Source organism: Leguminivora glycinivorella, chromosome 19 (assembly GCF_023078275.1).
Source record: "Leguminivora glycinivorella isolate SPB_JAAS2020 chromosome 19, LegGlyc_1.1, whole genome shotgun sequence".
Taxonomy (NCBI): Eukaryota; Metazoa; Arthropoda; class Insecta; order Lepidoptera; family Tortricidae; genus Leguminivora; species Leguminivora glycinivorella.
In genome coordinates this window covers 14284616-14303960 of record NC_062989.1, presented here as the reverse complement: position 1 = coordinate 14303960, position 19345 = coordinate 14284616, and the positions used below count along the sequence as shown (strand labels likewise).

General features: G+C 39.5%; 2 protein-coding genes across 2 annotated transcripts; both read left to right on the top strand.

Moving 5' to 3' along the window:
* Window positions 1-1056: 1056 nt before the first annotated feature.
* LOC125236553 lies at window positions 1057-7105 on the top strand. Its single transcript, XM_048143394.1, has 4 exons — window positions 1057-1260; window positions 2672-2851; window positions 5641-5787; window positions 6900-7105. Exons 1-4 carry the CDS (start codon window positions 1171-1173, stop codon window positions 7059-7061), a joined length of 579 nt encoding a protein of 192 aa, XP_047999351.1. The 5' UTR covers window positions 1057-1170; the 3' UTR covers window positions 7062-7105.
* A 4405-nt stretch (window positions 7106-11510) lies between these two features.
* On the top strand, window positions 11511-17716 carry LOC125236555. Its single transcript, XM_048143395.1, has 4 exons — window positions 11511-11519; window positions 14311-14475; window positions 16517-16663; window positions 17494-17716. The coding sequence occupies exons 2-4, from the start codon at window positions 14419-14421 to the stop codon at window positions 17650-17652; spliced, it is 363 nt and encodes a 120-aa protein (XP_047999352.1). The 5' UTR covers window positions 11511-11519; window positions 14311-14418; the 3' UTR covers window positions 17653-17716.
* Window positions 17717-19345: the final 1629 nt, after the last annotated feature.

The following is a 19345-nucleotide window of genomic DNA, read 5'->3' as shown; positions in this document are numbered from 1 at the left end:
GCGAAGTGGGGGGTTAGAAAGAGATAAAAAGTAGCCTATGTCGCTTTCCATCTCTTCAACTATTGTTTCGCCGTGAAAGACGGACAAACAAACAGACACACACTTTCCATTTATAATATTAGTATGGATTTGTACAGATGTAGTGCGAAAAGGGTTTCCTTCGTATTTTTCCGGAAACGTTCGTATTTTTCATGCCTCACTCAATGTCAGTACATCTTGTACTGAGACTGACTGAAATATCATGACACGTTCGTACGTTTCCGAAACAATACGAAGGCAACTCTTTTCGCATTACATCTGTAATTTAAGATTTATTTACCAAAATCACACTTATTTCATCCTTCACTTTGGTACATACCTACTTATATAACCCGGCAACCTTCAAATCATGAGTGAACAGGCATCTTCTGGGCGAGCTCACTCCATCGTAGGCCACGTCTTTGCCTTTGGCTAGTCTGTGGCCAAGAGTAAGCCCATTTCATTTATATTTAAAAAAAAAATGTAAGTAGGTATTTTGTATGTATCAGGTGTATGTGCGTTTTTTGCATTACCTGATCCGATATCGGATGTCGGACCGATATCCCATACATTACAGGCGCCATCTTGGATTTTTGCCATTGAAATCCTTCCGACATCCGATATCGGATCGGATAATGTGAAAACGACTAATATCTGTAAGCATACATATATCTACTGTAAACCCACAATTAAAAAAAAACATCTTCTAATGTTGAATAATTAACCAAAACTTGTTTTCATATCACCGGAAACGGATGCATTCAATAAATAAAAAAAAGATATCAACTGCAACTCATTATTCTTTATTACACCAGGCAGGCAAGCACGGTTGCGTGATAAACATGTAACGTCAGGTCGTCCTTTTCGCACTATTTGTATGTGCGATAGGGACGGGCCGATGTGATAAAGTTTATCCAAATAGTGTACTGCGCCCGAAGGAATAAATTTCATACCGGTTTTTATCCGATTTTAACCAATTGTATTTTCAACGAGTATTGTATATAAACCGATAGAATAACAAAGGCTGATTAGAACTCAAAAAGATACTGAAATAAACTTTTTCCCTCAGAAGGTTTTGTATTTAAACTTAAGCGTGACATGTTAACATTTTAAAGTAAATTTAGTAAAAAAATTCACCTACAGAAAAAAAAAATGTTTCGGTTTTTAAGTTTGTTATTATTCTGTGGTGTTTATGTCATAGTGCTAGGGGATGATGCAGACGACAGGGCAAACGCAAAAGGTGTAAGTACTTTTATTTAACGTCTTCTTCTTCTTGTACATAATTATATTATTAAATTGTTTAGTTAAAGTTATATAAAAGTCATTGTTGTGTGTTTTTTTTGTTCATAATAATAATGTATCACCTCTGATATCCATGTTTATAGTACACTCTTTTTTTCTGTATATACACAGCAAAAGGGATCGTACAAGTTTCTAATGGGTTGGCGTTAATCGAATTAAAATGTACGTTATTATTATTGAAACACGTTACAACTCACAAAAAACCGTTATTGTCGAATTATTTGTTCATCTGAAAAAAAAACATATTTGAAAAAAAAACAATGGTGCTTGGTTTGTTTTAATGTTTTTAGGGTTCCGTAGTCAAATAGGAACCCTTATAGTTTCGCCATGTCTGTCTGTCTGTCTGTCCGTCCGTCCGTCCGTCCGTCCGTCCGTCCGTCCGTCCGTCCGCGGATAATCTCAGTAACCGTAAGCACTAGAAAGCTGAAATTTGGTACCAATATGTATATTAATCACGTCTACAAAGTGCAAAAAGAAAAAATGGAAAAAAATGTTTTATTAGAGTACCCCCCCTACATGTAAAGTGGGGGATGATATGTTTTTTCATTCCAACCCCAACGTGTGATATATTGTTGGATAGGTATTTAAAAATGAATAAGGGTTTACTAAGATGGTTTTTTGATAATATTAATATCTTTTAACTTCTGATTAGCAGAAACGTCTGCAATCGATGCCACTAGGCTTAGAATAAATTGGGTGAGACTTGAACTCACGGCCTCTGGCCTAAAGTCTCACCCAAGGCAGACATTTTCCACTTTTAAATTTATTCTAAGCCTAGTGGCATCGATTGCAGACGTTGCTGCTAATCAGAAGTTAAAATTTAGCATGGTTAGCGCATCGTAACTGGTGAATTTCCAATATGACTTGGAACTCCGGTTGCCGTTTAAGAAGTTTAACACTCTTACGGTAGATGTCGCTACGGGTCCCATTGACCTTGGTAGTGGAAAATGTCGCTGGCTTGGTTGAAGTCTTGGTGGCTCAGTTGGCAGAGCGCTGGAGTATCGATCCAGAGGCCGTGAGTTCAAGTCTCACCCAAGGCAGACAATATTAATATCTTCGGAAATAATCGCTCCTAAAGGAAAAAAAGTGCGTCCCCCCCCTCTAATTTTTGAACATTATGTTTAAAAAATATGAAAAAAATCACAAAAGTAGATCTTTATAAGGACTTTCTAGGAAAATTGTTTTGAACTTGATAGGTGTAGTAGTTTTTGAGAAAAATACGGAAAACTACGGAACCCTACACTGAGCGTGGCCCGACACGCTCTTGGCCGGTTTTTTTTCATAATTCTGAAAAAAAAAACATTTGTTTTTTTTTTATTTGCAACCCTAATCACACTGTTTATATTTCAAGGGTCCCTTCTCCACAATCATAACAAAAATGCAGAAATGCAAGAAGACGGATCTTCCTTACCAGGCCAAAGGTGAAAGGTCTGCCGAAATAACGTACGAGCTTGGTGACCCTGGCGACAGAGCCTCCGGACCTTCGATTATAGGGAACTACACGTCACTCAAAGAGGATCCTGATCTAAAGGTGAGATGGGTCCCCACAAATCTATCGACGCCCCCGGCCATCTCTGAGGTAGAACCGAAACTAGTTCGACCTCCTAACTGAATCAACACATGTGATTACGACCTAGCGAAGAGAGATGGCGCTGCCGTGCAGAGTCTTAGATCAAATCAAATTATTTTCATTTGAAAATATTTTAATTTGCGTTATCCCGGCATTTGCCACGGCTCATAGGAGCCTGGGGTCCGCTTTGACAGCTAATCCCAAGATTTGGCGTAGGCACTAGTTTTAAAGAAAGCTATTGCCATCTGACCTTCCAACCCGGAGGGTAAACTAGACCTTATTGGTATTAGTCCGGTTTCCTCACGATGTTTTCCTTCACCGAAAAGCGACTGGCAAATGTCAAATGACATTTCGCACATAAATTCCGAAAACCTCATTGGTGCGAGCCGAGGTTCGAACCCGCGACCTCCGGAGTAGTAAGTAGTAACACTACTATTAAACCTTAAATAAACCTCATTTAAGCCTTTATAGGGCACTGGTCTCAAAAAAGACCACCCTGTATGACTATCTTTTTGTATTTTTTTCCTGTACAGAATTTTTAGGACTATAGGATGGCGATGAGGTTTGAACTCACGATTTTTTTGAGTCTTGCCCGTTAAAGGGTTAAAAGTAGGTACATGCTTAAAATCTACACAAGCTGTGTGGTCTTCAAATTTTTTATGTGATATTAAGTATCTCCTCTCGTGAATCTCTGGTCCTATAGTAAAAGTTTTGTACCTGTAAGGGCCACTTGCACAAATGAAAATGGAGGGTTACTTAACCCAAGGGTTAACCCACCATTTTATATGGAATTTGACAGTTGACAGCCCACTAGCCCTGTAAGTGGTTGGTGCAAGTGAGCCTAAAGGTATTACGAATGAATGTCGAAGGAAGCAACGGGAGAGAAAAACCTGTGACTGTTAAAGATGGTATGAAACGGAAAGAATTGAATGATGAGATGACGGGCGATAGAGAGGTATGGAAGGTAAGAAAATGCTGTACCGACCCCAAATGACTAACGCCCAGTCACGACATTGGTCTAAGCGCGACAGCGGTAAGCGGCGGCCATACATTGGAGAGAGACACAGTGATGGGACCTTTCATTCGCACGTATGGCTGCCGCTCACCGCTGTCGCGCTTAGACGAATGTCGTGGCCGGGCCGTAAGGACAGGCGAATGATGGCAGTCTATGCACTGTGATTACACATTTTACTTTGAGTCTATAATACCAGGGGCGGCTCACTCCGTGATTCTATCGCCGCGCTACAAGTACATCCTGGCGGCCGCGAGTTCGCGGCCTACTCAGGGGTGGCGCGCGTTATCACGGAATGCACGTTCGCACTTTCTATTGTTATTTTACGTCGTCAGGTTTTTAAGCGATGTCCGCGTGTGGAATGGCTAATAATACTTACTTAAATAGACATATTAAATAAAATAGACCATACCAAACCATAAGACATTCTTACACAGATCTACTTCCCACGGAAAAGTTCAATAAGGCTTGTGATGTTGGAACTTGAACAAAAATATATAAATACAGTATAATTATATAACTAGAAAATACCCAAGACTTGAATATAATAGTATAACATTTTATGTGAGTATTAATTCGTTGGGATCCATTGGTAACCCTATCACCGGACGCCGCGCACGTGCGGCTCGTTTCTTTGTAAGAATTTTGTAGGTATTTAAAAAGGCGGCATTTCGTGAACATCAAAGCAGTGAGCCTTCTGTACTTGTACTATTATAGATTCTGTGATAATACGCGATCTTCTTTGCTTCTTAGCACACCTCGGACACCGGCGATCAAATATATGAAAGAGGCGCGTTCCTAGCACACAGTCTAAGCTCGTGTAGGTGAACGCGTACTATGCTTGTATGCGTGAAATATGGCAGGTCGGCTGTGCCTACTATGGGGGTGGGCGGCACTTTCAGCGGGGAGCGGGAGTGGCCATACTGTACGATAGTACTCTTTATTAGAATGTGATGATAGTAAATTTTTACAAGATTTTATTTAACTTTCCTTGTTAGTATGTTAGTGTGCGTCAAAACGTAGAAGCTAAGCTTGACCCACTTCTCGGTTTTTGATTGAGTTGAAATTTTTCACACATACGTAAATCATGTGACAATGCAATATTATGGTATCATGGAGCTGATCTGATGATGGAGCAGAAAGGTGGTCATAGGAGCTCTCTCATGAAACGTCGTATCCCATCGAGTAAGGGGTTTTTAGAAACGTCTCGAAGAGCAGTAGATGACTGTTGAAAGAAAGGTACAGTCGGCGATAAAAGCTTGTGCCAAAAATGAAATTTTTGCAAAAAAACTTATTGTACCTATAATATTGTCTTCGGTTACCGCGATAGTTACTCATGAAATAAAACTATGGAAACGGATTAAATCGCGTAAAATGAATTTAAAATTCATCCCGACGTTCGTTCGTTTTGCACATTGTAATTTTTCCTCAGTCACCCGTTGACCACAAACGCTGTAAAGAGTTCAAAACGTCGGGATGAATTTTAAATTCATTATACGCGATTTAATCCGTTTCCATAGTTTTATTTTATTGTACCTATACTTATGGGTTCTGAGGTTTTAAGTGGCTGATATGGTTGCTGTTTCCTCTCTCCACTTATCTCTAGTACCTAAGTTAGTTATTTAAGATTATTTTTAAGTTAACCATAGTTTTATGTTAAGTTATACTAACAAAATATGGACCTTGTTTGTCTGAAATGAATGCATTTTTTTTATTGATTATTATATTCAAATTTCAGATGAACATCACGGACTTCCAGCAGGTGAAGGGGAAATGGGAGCCGATATACGGCGTGTTCGGCATTAACTGCTACAATCGGCTCGTAGCCAGATTTGCCCGTATCTTCCACGTCCGATATAACAAGCAGACTTGCGTGGTTCCGAAGGTAATTATTTTGGAATTTCAGACACTCGAATAATACTGTATTACCACATCGATTCATCATCCTCCTTGCGTTATCCCGGCATTTGCAACGGCTCATGGAAGCCTGGGGTCCGCTTTGACAACTAATCCTAAGATTTGGCGTAGGCGCTAGTTTTACGAAAGCGACTGCGATCTGACCTTCCAACCCGAAGGGTAACTAGGCCTTATTGGGATTACTCGTAGTCCGGTTTCCTCACGATGTTTTCCTTCACCGAAAAGAGACTCGCAAATATCAAATGCCATTTCGCACATAAGTTCCGAAAACTCATTGATACGAGCCGGGGTTCGAACCCGCTACCTCCGTATTGAACGTCGCACGCTCATTACCGCTAGACCACCAGCCCTTTTCCCGCCCTACTATCCTTCCTCAATTAACTTCAGTAAGGGCCACTTGCTCCAACGAAAACGAAGGGGTTAACCCAAGGGTTGACCCACCATTTTATATGGAATATGACAGTTGACAGCCCACTAACCCTGAGTTAAGTGGTTCGTGCAAGCCTAAGAAATCGTAAATAAATAAATAAAATAAATATCATAGGACATTCTTACACAGATTGACTGAGTCCCACGGTGAAATCCTATCTATAGTACATTACGATACAAGTGCGTAAAAAAGAAAGTTCGAAACGAGTGGCGATAAATTAAAACACGACCGAAGGGAGTGTTTTAAATCGACACGAGTTACGAATTTCCTTTTCGCACGTGTATCGTACGACGTTTTTCAGTACAGATGAGCCTCCGAAGTTTCGACCTGGCATATAATGAACCACTTCTCGAACTAGTGCGTAAAAAAACGACCATCTGCACTGAAAAATAAATAAATAAGTAAAATAAATATTGTAGGACATTCTTACATAGATTGACTGAGTCCCACGGTAAGCTCAAGAAGGCTTGTGTTGCAGGTACTCAGACAACGACATATATAATATACAAATACTTATATACATAGAAAACATCCATGACTCAGGAACAAATATCTAAGCTCATCAAACAAATAAAATGCACTTACTGGGATTCGAACCCGGGAGACGTAGCAGGCCCATACACATTCTATCTATCACTATCTTGTTGCAGGGCACCCATAGATTCAACGTGGATTACGACGCGGTAGACCACGAGTTCCAAACGCGCAGGGTGTACGGAAAAGTGTTGAGGCGAGTGGTGGTCACTAGCAAGAAGAAGACAGTGATATGTCTGGAGATCGAGGCCGAAGTTGCTCCTGGCGAAGAAATGTAGTATTGGTTAAAATTGCAAAATGTTTCAATAAACGTACTCGTGTATTTTGTTTTTCTTTTTGGCTAATCTTTTTGGCAGCGCACGTAACCCTGTGTGATGTCTGCAAAAGAGACTTCTCTTCACGTAAATGATCAAGCAGTTAATTTGACTTTATTCAAGGTCAAATTACTTTACCCACTAGTGGATAAAATGCGTTTTTACCTGCTGGTATTAAATGACATAACTCGTGTTTCCGAGCTAGTGAGGGGAAAAAGCTTTTTCACCACACCAACTGTTAAAGGCTTACTTACTTTGCTATTCGAAAACAGATAGCAAAATTGCATTTTATCTACAAGAGTGCAAAGTAATTTCATACTTTTAACTTGATGTCTTAAGCTGGCTGGTAGAATTTACATAGGTAAATTATAGAAATGATGATTTAGAATCATAAATATTGAATAAATTGATGGATTTGATTTCATTTCATGTTTTATAGTTAGTACCTACTTTGTTCGTGTTGGTGTGGTGAAAAATGTTGTGTTTCACTTGGTGGCAAAGTTTGTTTAACCTTCGTGCCTTGAAACCCTTGCAACGCTCAAGATTCCACTTTTTGAACCACTCGCTACGCTCGCGGTTCAATATTGGAATCTTTCGCTTGCTCGGATATCAATATTGGCACGTGCGGTTAAACAACTACTTTGCCCCCTTGTAAAACAAATAACTATTTCCCCTCACTAGCTCGGAAACACGTGTTTTGTCCTTTAATACCCGCGGGTAAAAACGCATTTTATTCACTAGTGGGTAAAGTAATTCGACCTTGAATAAAGCCAAATTAACTGCTTTAAAATTGATAAAAGTAGGTGAATCTAGTAATAAAGATGATTTACCACCTGTGGAACTACTGGAAGCAGTGATAAACGCATTTTTTGCGTTGTAGTTTTCTCGCTGTAGTGAGGGGAAAAGTTTTGTGTTACACTCGGGGGCAAATGTATTTTACTTCTCGTGTGTTAAAAAACTCGCAAGTTCAGGATTCTATTCTCGAACCACTCGCTTCGCTCGTGGTTCAACTATAGAATCCTTTCACTTGCTCGTTTTTCAATTCCACACTCGGCGTTAAAATACAACTTTGCCCCCTTGTATAACAAATAACTATTCCTTCGTATTCTGACGGAAACGTACTAACGTGTCATGCTATTTCAGTCAGTCTCAGTACAAAACGTACTGACACTGTCTGAAATAGCATGCCAAATACGAACGTTTTCGTAAAAATACGAAGTAAAGGTTTTCGCACTATCTGTTCTAATGAAGTATGTAACAAATAAAATTATTTTACTAAATATTTAATGATTTGTTTTTTTAAGTAGCAGGACTACTATATATAAATTGCACGTGCACGTCAGCCGCGATAGCTGGAGACCCGGATTCCATTCCCGCCTTCGCCACCAGTGGGCTATGATCGCTTTTTATTTAGTGTATGGTATCTATTTCAGTTTATATCAGTACTGTGCGCCTACAATTCGACCTGTTTTTAATCGACTTCAAAGCTTCCTTGATATTGTCAGGTTCCTTTTGTCATTTTTTTTGAAGTTTACTAAGCTTTGAGTCCTTTGTCGGTTGGAAGGCATTTGATGAGGTCCCAGAACTTTTCAAATATTACAACATTATGATTCGGATGTTTGTGGCGCGATTTGGACTTCAAGATATTATTAAAGTACCTACTACCTTTATTTTGAAACTAGCTTTGCCTGCGGTTTCGCTCGCGTTAAATTCGAAAATTGCGGAATGCTCCATACAAACTTTCACCCCCTATTTTAAGGAAGTGGGGGGATAGAAGGAGACAAAAAGTAGCCTATATCACTCTCCATCCCTTCAACTATATCTACTTCCAAAATCACGACAATTCGTCGCTCCGTTTTGCCGTGAAAGACGGACAAACAAACAGACACAAGCTTAGCTTTTTCCCACGGCTTCGCTCTCGTTAGAAAGAGACAAATAGTAGCCTATGTCACTCTCCATCCCTTCAACTATCTCCACTTAAAAAATCACGTCAATTCGTCACTCCGTTTTGCCGTGAAAGACGGACAAACAAACAGACCCACACTTTCCCATTTATAATATTATCGTAGTATGGTTGTTTTTCATAAATGTTTTAATTTATACTCTTTTTTTCCAGACTGTAGTCTGAGGTTATGGACACTCATTTATTCCCATTTTTATTTGTAACTACTATCTGTGAGTCACTGATTAAAATCACAAACGAGGTGTATTAAAATGCCATTTCATCACGCTTAGTGATTGGAATGATAATATTATTATTAAGGCAGGTTGCAGACTGTCGCCGATGATGCTGACACACTTATACTTAATGGCAGCAAAGAGAATCGAGTACAGGGTGTTTCGATGAACGTAATACAACATAAGTGATTCCGGCTCTATTAACTACGAAGAATATAATGCACGTATCCAAGTCTTAAAATACTACGTAATTAAATTTTGCTAATTTTATAACAAAATAAATAAAGAGATGGGCCGAATATTCGGTAAATATTCGGTATTCGGCATATTTAGCAAGTTTTTCAATCTTCGTATTCGGCCGAATAATTCGGTTGCATTGCCGAATATTCACCGAATGAACAAAGTAACTAACTAATGAAGATTTTACGTATTCCGTTGGATAATAAGCTCCAATTTTAGTAGCTTTCTAAGGAACTACTAAAAAGAGATAATTAAAATGTAAATACAATTGTTTTGTAAAAAAGTTAAAAAACCGTAGTTTAAGAGTTGAGACGAGTTCAGAGTTGTTTTATTTATCCACTAAATCATAAGAACATAGTTGTAGTAACATATGTAACCATTATCAATTTTTTTTTTAAACTTTATTCACTATAAACCTAACAGTATAGGATTACAATATTAATATTATTCTAGGTACAGGCCCCGTAGCCGAATGGCATTTCTCCGACGCCAAACGAAAGAGATACGCCGCTGGCTCTGTCGCGCCAATACGCAAGCGCGATAGAGATAGATATCTACTAGCGCTTCGTTTCGTGAGCGATTGTGCCATTCGGCTAGCCACCCAGAAAAGCTTATTGTTAGGTTTGTATCAGTTCACCAGGGTCATGCCTCTGTCTCCCGAACTAGGTCGAAACCTGTGACTCGGGAGTCAGCGATTCCTCCGCTGATGGTTACATTATAGATTAATTATTTTTCCCGTCACTAGCTCGGAAACACGTGTTTTGTCCTCTAATACCAGCGGGTAAAAACGCATTTTATCCACTAGTGGGTAAAGTAATTTGACCTTGAATAAAGTCAAATCAACTGCTTTAAAATTTATAAAATTAGGTGAATCTAGTAATAAAGATGATTTACCACCTGCGGAACTACTGGAAGCAGTGATAAACGCATTTTTTGCGTTGTAGTTTCCTCGCTATAGTGAGGGGAAAAGTTTTGTGTTACACTCGGGTGCAAATGTATTTTACTTCTCGTGTGTTAAAAAACTCGCAAGTTCAGGATTCTATTCTCAAACCACTCGCTTCGCTCGTGGTTCAACTATAGAATCCTTTCACTTGCTCGTTTTTCAATTCCACACTCGGCGTTAAAATACAACTTTGCCCCCTTGTATAACAAATAACTATTGTTTATACCTCGAATATATGAACGAGTAGTATAATGATTACTAAAAACCGGCCAAGAGCGTGTCGGGCCACGCTCAGTGTAGGGTTCCGTAGTTTTCCGTATTTTTCTCAAAAACTACTGAACCTATCAAGTTCAAAATAATTTTCCTGGAATGTCTTTGTAAAGTTCTACTTTTGTGATTTTTTTCATAATTTTTAAACATATGGTTCAAAAGTTAGAGGGGGGGGACGCACTTTTTTTTCCTTTAGGAGCGATTATTTCCGAAAATATTAATATTATCAAAAAACAATTTTAGTAAACCCTTATTCATTTTTAAATACCTATCCAACAATATATCACACGTTGGGGTTGGAATGAAAAAAAATATCAGCCCCCACTTTACATGTAAGGGGGGTACCCTAATAAAACATTTTTTTCCATTTTTTATTTTTGCACTTTGTTGGCGTGATTGATATACATATTGGTACCAAATTTCAGCTTTCTAGTGCTAACGGTTACTGAGATTATCCGCGGACGGACGGACGGACGGACGGACAGACAGACATGGCGAAACTATAAGGGTTCCTAGTTGACTACGGAACCCTAAAAAGTTGTAGCCTTCACTATTGCTGTACGAATCAACTGCTATTTGCCCATTTTCGCTTTAATTTGACGAGGTTAATAACTTTTTAATATATTTACCTAGTGGTCATCAAATTGTGTTTAAGCCGGTGGACTCGTTAGATTACACATATTGCGCGATTTATTTCATGTTTCGAAATGATTCTTTGCGGTTCGTGTATTTTATTTTTATTTTGTGCCATTAATTTCATCGGAGCAAGAAGCATTATCGTTTCGAAATCGGTAAGTAGCTTTTTCACCCCCGACGCAAAAACGACGGGGTGTTATAAGTTTGACGTGTCTGTCATTAAATCATTTGACAGAAAAGTGAAAGAATATTTTATAAATAGACCATATTACTCAATTGACGAATATTTTGCTAATTTATTGAATTAATTTGACTTTTTTTTTTCATTTCAATCTTTGAAATTGTATCTGTGATGTCTCTTGAAATCTGAATTTTGTTATATTAGTATTAAGGATTTTAAACTGTATTTGCATGCATGTACCTGTGCTTTCATTTTAGCAAATAAATCAAATCAAGTGTCTGTGTGTGTGTGTGTGTGTCTGTCTGTCTGTTTGTTTGTCTGTCTGTCTGTCTGTCTGTTTGTCTGTCTGTCTGTTTGTGTGTGTGTGTGTGTGTGTCTGTCTGTGGCATCGTAGCTTCCGAACGGATGAACCGATTTCGATTTAGTTTTTTTTGTTCAAAAGCTGAGTTAGTCGGGAGTGTTCTTAGCCATGTTTCATAAAAATAGGTCCACTATGTCGCGGTCGGGGGTTTTTCAAAATTTTAATTTTGTGGTTAGGTTATTTAATGATAGACCCTGCTACTTTGATTTTATTTTTATTTCACCTTTATTGCATAAAGAAATTAAATAAATAATTAATATTGGGGACACCTTACACAGATCAACCTAGCCTCCAAACTAAGCAAAGCTTGTACTATGGATGCTAGGCGACGAGATACTTATATAGATAAATCCATATTTATATACATAGAAAACATCCATGACTCAGAAACAAATATCTTCATCACACAAATAAATGCCCTTACCGGGATTCGAACCAATTTTATTGTACAAAAGGCGAGGTTAATGCTACTTAAGGCATTCTCTAGCAGTCAACCTTCTTACACACTGTTTTTACATTTTTTTATGGTTCCGTGCCTCAAAATAGAAAAACGGAACCGCTGTGGGATCACTCTTGCGTCTGTCTGTTCGTCTGTCACAGCTAAATTTTTCCGAAACTTTCTCACGTTCTGTATCAGCTTTAATAGCTATAAGTATAATCACATCTTAATCATCATGCCTGCGTTATCCCGGAATTTGCCACGGCTCATGGGAGCCTGGGGTTCGCCTTTGACAACTAATCCCAAGATTTGGCGTAGGCACTAGTTTTTACGAAAGCGACTGCCATCTGACCTTCCAACCCGAAGGGTGAAAGTAAACTAGACCTTTTTGGAATTAGCTCGGTTTCCTCACGATGGTTTCCTTCACCGAAAAGCGACTTGGCAAATATCAAATGACATTTCGCACATAAATTACAAAAAACTCATTGGTGCGAGCTGGGGTTCGAACCCGCGACATCTACCTAGGATACCAGCGCTTTTATAATCACCTCTTAATATTGTCTGTTATATAATTACGTTATAAACCAATTCGGGTTTATGCCGGGAAGAGGTACAGCAGACGCCATTTTTGCACTTCGCCAATTGTGCGAAAAATACAGGCGCGCAAAAAGGAACCTGCATATGGTGTTTGTTGACCTCGAAAAGGCATACGACCGCGTACCCCGAGAGGTTTTGTGGTGGGCTCTGAAAGAGAAATGCGTGCCTGGGAAGTATGTAGAGCTAATACGGTCAATGTACAGTCGATGTTATACACGCGTCCGGTCAGCTGCCGGCACCACCGACAGGTTCAGTGTCGCGGTGGGCTTGCACCAGGGATCGGCTCTAAGTCCTTACCTCTTCCTGCTTATTATGGACGCTTTGTCGTCGGACATACAGGAGGAGGTACCCTGGTGTATGCTTTTTGCTGATGACATTGTGCTTGTTGGTGAAAACGGGCTCGAGGTACAGAGCAGACTCGAGAAGTGGCGGCAAAAACTAGAGAATGTTGGCCTGAAGATCAGTAGATCAAAAACAGAACATATGTTTTGTGATTTCGGCGATCTCTCTGGTTTTGCTGCCATAGAACTCGATGGTATTTTATTGCCGGTCTGCTCCGACTTTAAGTACCTTGGTTCGCTCGTACAGTGTGATGGCGATATCGACCGCGACGTGAAAAACCGTATTAGCACGGGGTGGATGAAATGGCGACAGGTCACGGGAACCATTTGTGACGCCCGGATGCCTCTTCGACTGAAGGGCAAAATTTCCATCGTAGGCCACGTCTTTGCCTTTGGCTAGTCTGTGGTCAAGAGTAAGCCCATTTATAATAAAAAAAAAAAAAAAAAAAAATTATAAATCAGTCATCAGACCTGTCGTCATGTATGGATCAGAGTGTTGGGCCCTAAAGGTGACGGATGAAAAGAGATTGCACGTAGCAGAGATGAGAATGTTAAGATGGATGTGTGGCGTGACAAGAATGGATAAGATAAAGAATGAGTATATCAGAGGAAGCCTGAAAGTAGCACCGATTGTTGAAAAAGTAAGAGCGAATCGACTAGCATGGTATGGACATGTAATGCGGAGGGATGAAAGGCATGTGACGAGAAAGGTATTACGAATGAATGTGGAAGGTGGTGGAAGTAACGGGAGGGGAAAACCGAAGAAGAGGTGGATGGACTGTGTGAGACATGATATGGAACTAAAACAAGTTAATGATGAGATGACGAGTGACAGAGATGTATGGAAGAGAAAGACATGCTGCGCCGACCCCAAGTGACTGGGATAAGGGCAAGAGAATGATGATGATGATGATATAATTACGTGTAGTTCAGACCGCCCCACGAGGATGGGGTGCGCCCCGAGGGGCCACCCACACCCCAGCAGGGGTGTCGAACGAAAACTCACCAATTACATGTATGATTTCAGGGTCCTTTCGTCTCCACAATAGTGCGAGCGGAGAAATGCAAGAGCCCATCGCCGCCGTACCAAAAAGAGTTGTCCGGCGACGTCGTCGTTCAGTTATATAACACGAGTATGAAGCCGTTTCTACGGGGAAACTATACGGCGTACAAGTCAGATCCGGGTCTGAAGGTAAACCCTTGAATTACTTACTTACGCCGTGGCTTGCGTGGGCGACGGTCGCGCGACGGCGATGCGACGCATACGAAATCAAACCTTATCGATATGGAAGTATGAGACGCGACGGCGACGGTTGCGCGACCGTCGCCCACGCAAGACACGGCGTTACTGCACTTACTGCGATGGCTCAGCGACCCGAAGTGGATCTTGATCCACTTGGTGCTCCAACACTAGACTCCATTCGCTCCTACCCTGGTGCTATCTGGGTGCGTAGCCGAATGGCACAAACGCTCACGAAACGCTCACGAAACGAAACGCTCGGAAATCTGTTTTGCTCGTGCGTATTGGCGCGACTACCTTTCGCGGCGTTTTGTTTTCGTTTCGCGTCGCAGAAATGCCAGAAATGCTGATGGTGATGACAGGATAATAATACCTACTTACCTCTCTCACAATGTACCGGTACATGTGTTCTACATGTCTATCAGAGTACTTTAAGCTACAGAATTGCCCCTAAATTAAATAAGTACTGCAACATGGATCCATTAATGTTCTAATTCTGTCTACGTCGTAGTTATTGTGCGTTCAGCGTTCATCAGCATAATTAGTTACTAGTAGAAGAGTTGTACGAGCATTTGTATGGGAGGGGTCATAATAATTCCCACAGAACCGAAGTTTGGTTTTTTTAGTTCTTTGTGTGTGTCTTTTTGACATACTAAAAATGTAGTAATATATATTTGTGAAAAATGCGTTTTTTCGACCGCCAAAAGTTGTATGAGAAAATACTATGAAAAAAAAAATCCTAAAATTTAAAAGTCGTCTTTGGTATCAACTTATGGGGAATTAGGCGGCAAAATTTTTTATATCGTTGGTGTTTACCAAAAATATAACAATTTTCCACTATTTTCATAAAATAAAAACTGATAAAAATCATAAAGTTGATGAAGGGAAGTGATTGAAACATAAATTTCAGCAATGTAATTTTTTCATAGGTATCACACCATGGTAAATACGGGCTCGATCCGCCTGGTGATAAGCAGTCACGGTAGCCTATGACGCCTGCCACTCTAGAGCCTCCACATGCGCGTTGCTGGCCCTTTAGGGTACCTTTCTACCAGAGATGCGATACGTGGATGTGTTTGATATCTACTAATCATGTTCATTGCTTTCTTTCGACCCCTTGATTTCCAAGAGTGACTCTGAAACTTGAGTAGTTGAGCAGGCCCCGTAGCCGAATGGCATTTCTCCGACGCCAAACGAAAGCGATACGCCGCTGGCTCTGTCGCGCCAATACGCAAGCGCGATAGAGATAGATATCTACTAGCGCTTCGTTTCGTGAGCGATTGTGCCATTCGGCTAGCCACCCAGTTCCCACAAACTTTGTACATAGCCACGTCAGAAAATTTTAATAGATCCTACTTTGGTACCAACATTTAGTAATTATAAGTCGACTTTCATAAGATATATACAGGATAATTGCTATAATTAAGAAAATATAGATACTAGAGAAGCTTTATGACGAAATAAAACTTACAAAAAAATTCAATTCATCAAATAAATCTTGGTAACAAAATAGGAATAAAACAAAGTTTTCCCTTAATCTTTGTAGAAACTTTTCGAGAACTGCTGAGGTACATGTGCTCCACCTACGCCTTTATGGGATACAGGTGTGATTGTATGTATGAATGTACATATTCTAATGAACACAAGTTAAATTATAATCTATTGAAAATATTTCAACTTGTGCTGTCTTAAAGTAGTCACACTACTATGTATATAAATTAAAACCGAAATAAATTACACATATGAAAGAAAAACTGAAACTGAAAAGAGGGCGCTACGAGTCCTTGTATAGATAACTCATATGAGAGATAATTTCGACCTCGACAGCTGTGACCTGGGTGGCCGAGCGGATAAAGAGGCATTTCCCGCGATTGGAAAGTACGCTGGTTCGATTCCAGCCTCAGGCACCAGAGGACTTGGTCACTTTTTCTTTCATATGTGTAATTTATTTCGGTTTTAATGTACATATTTCTTTTTTTTTCGTTTCATTTAGCTTTCCCTCCAAGATTATTTGCTGGTGAACGGTGAATGGCAGCAAACCTTCCGTATCAATGGCATGAGCTGCAGAGGCCGTTTCGTGGCGATGATGGGGCGGATATTCGACATCAAGTTTGATAAGAAGACCTGCTCAGTCCCGAAAGTAAGATTGTCAATAATAATTAGATGTTATTACTTACACTTTGCCTTACCCTCAGCTTTCAAGATTCTACTCTGTGGCCAAACAGGCAAAGGCATAGAATCCTATCCCACCCAACTTAATTTCAGCAAAAACATATATAATTCCGTATATAAAGATAAAGTCTAAGAAAAAAACTTACCTCAGTACCGTACAGAAAAAGGTACGGTGGCCTAGATGGCATTACACCTTTGGGGTACGCTCAGCTAGATGGCGCTAATATTAATATTTGACATTTTAACACATATCGAGCTAAGAATATGGGCCAAATTGTCAAAACTGAGGTTCAATAGTTCTAAGCCTGTGTCAAGAGATGGCAGTCTATACACTGTGAGTACACATATTACTTCGATAGTAACTCTCTTTAATACTCTATCCTCTTTGATGAATGTGCGTTCTGGTCTTATCCAGTGGTTCTTAAATGGAGCACCTGGTTTTGTACCCTTGTGTACCCTTTAACGGCCAAGTCACACAACCTTAAGTATAATAATAAAGAAATCGCAGTAAGGAATATTTTGGCGGGTTACTCACGTATTAGGTCGGTATAACGCCCGATATGTTAATAGTTCTGTGGTATATGTATTATCTTTAAATATGTCTGAGTCACACGGGAGTTTTATAGTTAAAAATCGCAGTAAGGAACCTTGGACTTGGCACAACTTGGTCTAGATTTCATTACTTTTTAGAGATGAACAAGCAGCTCCATCGAGACTTGGCTAGTTTTTTACAGAATGTTTTTGGTGGGATCGAATTTAACGGAAAACAATAAAAACACGGTGTATTATCTTTTTCAGGGTGTGTACGTTTTCAACAACGTGGACTACGATTTCGTGGACCACGTGTTCATGCTGACCAGAGACTACGGCAGGGTGCTGAGGAAAGTGACAGTTTTCAGCAACACAGGAACGTCCGTCTGTCTAGAATTTGAGGCAGTGGTCACCGCTAAGACTTAGTGCGTTTTCACATTATCCGATCCGATATCGGATGTCGGACCGATATCCCACACATTACAGGCGCCATCTTGGATTTTTTCTATTGAAATTCTCCCGACTTCCGATATCGGATCGGATAATGTGAAAACGGACAGGGTCGGTTGAACCAAACTGTCTGTCACCGTTAAAGCGTTCGTTAAATTTTATTTTATGGGAGTTACACAGACGTCTGCTGCGTGACGATGACGTGTCTGTTAAATGTGGTTGGTGCAACTGGCCCTTAATCTTCGTCTTCTTCAACCGGTCTAGCGTTTTCCCGACCTAGCGCCAGCGCTTTCCTGCAGCTGTCTTCTCCACGGCTAAGTGCGTTTTCACATTATCCGATCCGATATCGGATGCCGGACAGATATCCCATACATTACAGGCGCCATCTTGGATTTTTTCTATGGAAATCCTTCCGACATCCGATATCGGATCGGATAATGTGAAAACGGCGTAAGACTTAATAACCCGATTTTTTTTCTGTTTGATACCTGGAAAGTTAATGTAATAAACTGTTTTCCCGTTCCAGCTCCTTGGAAGAGAAAAGCGGGATATTTACCATAGATTTTATATACACCGTGTTTTATTGAATTCCGTTAACTTTAAGGGAAGGTTCTTTAGATCAAATACAATATTTGTTTGTGTGCGTATATAATGTATGTATACGTGTGTAGTAGTGTGCGTGACAAAAATGGCGTCTATTAAACAGCTTCTAATGATCGAAATTCAAATTAGTTGACAATTTCCATTGAAAAAAAAAGGTTTTAATGCATCGGTCCGAATTGCGGATACTAGTTTTTTCAGCTTTTAGTAGATATAGTTGAATGTAAAATTATTTATTTTGCCTGACACTCTTGAGTATTTTTTATGCTCATTATTTTAATTTTACAATATAATATTTAGGATATAGTGTTTATAATTATTAAATATAAAACATTTTTTAAATATTTTTGATACAAAATCATACTTCATTGATTTGGAACAATGCGTTTTATCGGACCGACATCCGACACTATCGGAAGCGTTTATCGGATGTAGGATGTCGGTCCGACATCCGATATCGGATCGGATCATGTGAAAACGGCCTTAGTCGGGAGTAGAGATGGGTAGGGGTGAGTAAATACTGAGTATTTACCCGTAATTTACTCAAAGCACCGAGTAAATACTCGTATTTACTCATTTGGGTGAGTAGAAACTGTTACCTAAAAATAATTTAAAAAATGAGTTTTAAGTACTTAGTCGTATTTATTTTAACTGTGTGGACATGTTTAAATGAGATTTATATTATTAGAAGCTTATGGGAGTCTTAGTTTGTCGAAAAAGAGGTAATCATTGTGAGAAAAAAATAGTGATAATGTTTAGTTAGCAGTTTTGTTTTAAAAAAGCAGGTATTTTCAGTAAAAGTATGAGACCTAAATTAAATTGATGTTCTAGATAACGGCATGACGTTCGGAAGTGATTGTTAATGTGGCACTTACGACCTTTTATTAAGGGTTTTCTAAAGAAAACTCAAAAATGGCTCAGCTGATGACGTTTAAAGTACTAGTTTTGTGTTTTGTATTATATGGGCAATAATTTGACGGTTTCTGGATATTTTTCCAACAACGAATTTGAAAGTTATAAAGGTATAAACATTATTTCGGCCTTAATTATCGTTTTATTCCAAAACTGT